At 39.4% G+C, this 3,114-nt stretch overlaps 1 protein-coding gene across 1 annotated transcript; it reads left to right on the top strand.

Moving 5' to 3' along the window:
* Positions 1 to 765: 765 nt before the first annotated feature.
* On the top strand, positions 766 to 2,848 carry LOC124895319 (alpha-crystallin domain-containing protein 22.3-like). The gene is made up of 5 exons (XM_047405756.1): positions 766 to 790; positions 960 to 1,029; positions 1,415 to 1,803; positions 2,027 to 2,312; positions 2,622 to 2,848. Exons 1-4 carry the CDS (start codon positions 766 to 768, stop codon positions 2,272 to 2,274), a joined length of 732 nt encoding a protein of 243 aa, XP_047261712.1. The 3' UTR covers positions 2,275 to 2,312; positions 2,622 to 2,848.
* Positions 2,849 to 3,114: the final 266 nt, after the last annotated feature.

Here is a 3,114-nt window from a genome sequence, read left to right as displayed (position 1 = left end):
ACTTAAACACTCCGTTTTGAGTTATTTTGAGGGTAATTAAGTCTTTTAACACTCCTTACACGTCCCTAAACTTAACCCTATGAAATATATAGCTCCTAATTACATTACAACCCTACTAACATCTTAAGTTCATCATCAAAGAGCACTAAAAGAGAAAAACAACTAGGGTTGCATAATCATGCTATGTCTCATTTGCTAATATGATCAAGTTGGTTTCTGTTTTTAATGTCCATTTATGTCTTGACTACACTTTAAATGAGAAAATAGGGAGTGTCCTAGATGGCTAGTGTCTCCGAGGCCTCCTGAAAAGTGAGATCCACAAATGATCCCCCTGCAGCATTACCAACAACTGGCTTCGTAATAGAGTTCAAAGCCCGGTAAAGGGTCTCCATCAGATGAATATCTGTCATAGTATGGTTCGGACACTACGTTAGATTTTTTTTTTAATCTTTCCCATGTCTCATGAAGGGTTTCGGTTGGGCGCTGCCTAAATTTATTGATCTCATCCCTCAATTGTACCCTTTTGGAAGGCGGAAAGAACCTTTCTTTGAAAACCTCTTTCAGTTGCCTCCAGTTGGTTATCGAATCGGGCGTCAGCTTATTAAGCCACAATGTTGCCTCTCTAAATAAAGACAACGTAAATAAACACAGGTGGATGGCATTCTGTCCCACTCCAGGGCTACCAAAGGACTTGCAAATAGTGACAAAATTCACTTAATGCATATTGGGATCATCTCCTGGGAGTCCACCAAACAACCCCTTCAGATGAAGGAGTGGGATCATTGTACTGGTAATATTGAACTTTGCTCATGGTGCTATAAGTGGAGGAATAATGGCTCCAGTGGCACCAGCTCCGTCCATTTCATCTTTATCATCATTAAGATCAAATTGAACAGCTTGACGATCAGTTCTTGCCCTAAAAGGACGATTTTTGTTCACATTTCTGTTCCCTGATGCAGCTACATTCTTTGCACGCCTTCAATTAGAAGGATCTAACAAGTCATCATCCCCCAAATTATCATCATCACGGTTAGGATGACGTGCCCACTGGCCATCATTCTGCTGATTTAGTTAAGCTTTAGCCAACGCGGCTAGTCTCTCAGCATCTTGTGGATGATTTAATGTCTAGTGCTAAACATGATTTAGTCACCAACCTTGAGGATCATCCATTGTTCAAACTTTTGTGACTTTCCTTTGCTTTTGAGAAATCATAAGATGCACAAGTTGGAAATAAAACCTTCTTAATTCGTAAAGAAATCATTTCCTACTTGTGCATCATATGAACTGTACTTGCTTACTCCAATGAAGCACTTCTTACATTGGTTTTAGGTCCTACGGAGTCAAGTTAGGTATTTCTTAATACTAGAGATTATCATAATGGAAACTAATGTTGTATTTTGCTCGTGCATTGCAGAGCATCTCAGTCTTCTGTGCTGAATTCTGGTGAAGCTAATAGTTCAAGTCCTCTGCATCCTCAACCGCTTAATGTGGCCCCCATCAGCTGGTATTCATCGACACCAGATATCAATGCTGGTTCAGTCTCAGTTGAAGCTATAACTTTGCCGTCCAAGCGTAGCAACTCTCAGCGGCATGGTGGGGGTCAGCCTGCAGTGGTTTTTTTTTCTGCTTGTCCAGCCAAAGAGGAGTGGGACAATCTTATAAATCATGCTAACGGCGGGGTTACCCTTACTGGATCGGCTTTGTATGGAAAGGTTGGGCCATTCATGGGTTCAGTTGATATAGCTGAATCTGAAGATGCTTATGTCTTCCGTGTTTCACTTCCCGGTGTTGCTAGGGATGAACGTAAGTTCTACGTATGAGTAAGATTTTCTTAAGTTGAAAATCACCATATCTTCTTATAACTCTTTACTGTCTTACATCAGACTTTTTTTTTTTTTATATTTTACTACGTCAAGTTGAAAATCACTATATATGTGACGACCATATGTTTTGTATATGAATGTCAAATTGCATCCATATGAATCGACTTGATGATTAAGAGATCTTCCCGTTCATGTGGTTACAGAAGTCTTTCGCTGTGATGTTGGACCAAATGGGAGAATTCTCATAAGAGGGGTGCGCGTGACCGGAGAGAGTAAGGTTCGCAGGAAGAATATGGTCTTTAAGATGCAAACTCAGAACTTATGCCCACTGGGTGAATTTACTGTTTCATTCCAGCTACCAGGTCCAATTGATCATCTAAACTTGTCTTGTAATTTTGGACCTGACGGGATTTTTGAAGGCATTGCGAAGAAAAAACAGCAGGTCCTTTAAGGTCCAGTGAAATATTTAGATCAAAATCCTTCATCTCTGTAAGTACCTCTATAGTCCAAAGTACTTTGTTTGGAGTTGCATGTGAAAGTTGTGTCTCTGGCTTTCCCACTTTTATATAAGTCAAACAAGCCAATTATATTAACCATTGTATCTGAACCAATTATGTAATTCCGCCATTTAGCTTCCTGATCTATGAACAATCACTCTGCATTGTTTTTGGAATGTGAACATATTTTTTCATGTTGAGCTTCATAAAGCTTTTTATTTTGAATTAATTGTTCCACTTCATTAATCACTACTGCAAAAATGTCTCTTTTCTTGAACCTAATTCTGTGTTTTGCTTGTAGATGGTAGGGAGAAGCCAAATTTAGAAGACCAGGAGCAATGCTGCAGTTGATTCCGGGTTCTTTGTGCAGCTTTTAGCCTTATTTTGCATCATGCTTTAGTTCTTTTGTGTGTGTGCCGTCTTGTTGGTTCCATCTTTAAGACTTACTAAGGGTGTGGCTACCCGAACTTAGCCACTTCTACAGAATTGTAAAATTGGGCTCGAACTAATAGATTTTGACTTTTGTTACGGGGTTGTTTGGTGTAAGGTATAAGTAATCCAAGGGATAAGTTATTCCGGGATAAAATAAAAGTTCACTTAAATCCCTTGTTTGGTTGGAGGGATTAATCCATGGTGGGATAACTTATCCCACCATTTTTCCCATAGTGATGGGATAACTTATCCCATATACATGGTGGGATAAGTTATCCGGGATAACAATTTCCCAACCAAACGTTAATTTGTCCCTGTTGTTTAATTGGTTTGCTATAGTATTCTTATATCCGGCAGTTTGC

This window comes from Capsicum annuum, unplaced genomic scaffold, assembly GCF_002878395.1.
Source record: "Capsicum annuum cultivar UCD-10X-F1 unplaced genomic scaffold, UCD10Xv1.1 ctg81289, whole genome shotgun sequence".
NCBI classification, from domain to species: domain Eukaryota; kingdom Viridiplantae; phylum Streptophyta; class Magnoliopsida; order Solanales; family Solanaceae; genus Capsicum; species Capsicum annuum.
The sequence above is the reverse complement of the archived record's forward strand: the minus strand, read 5'-3'. Positions and strand labels throughout refer to the sequence as shown.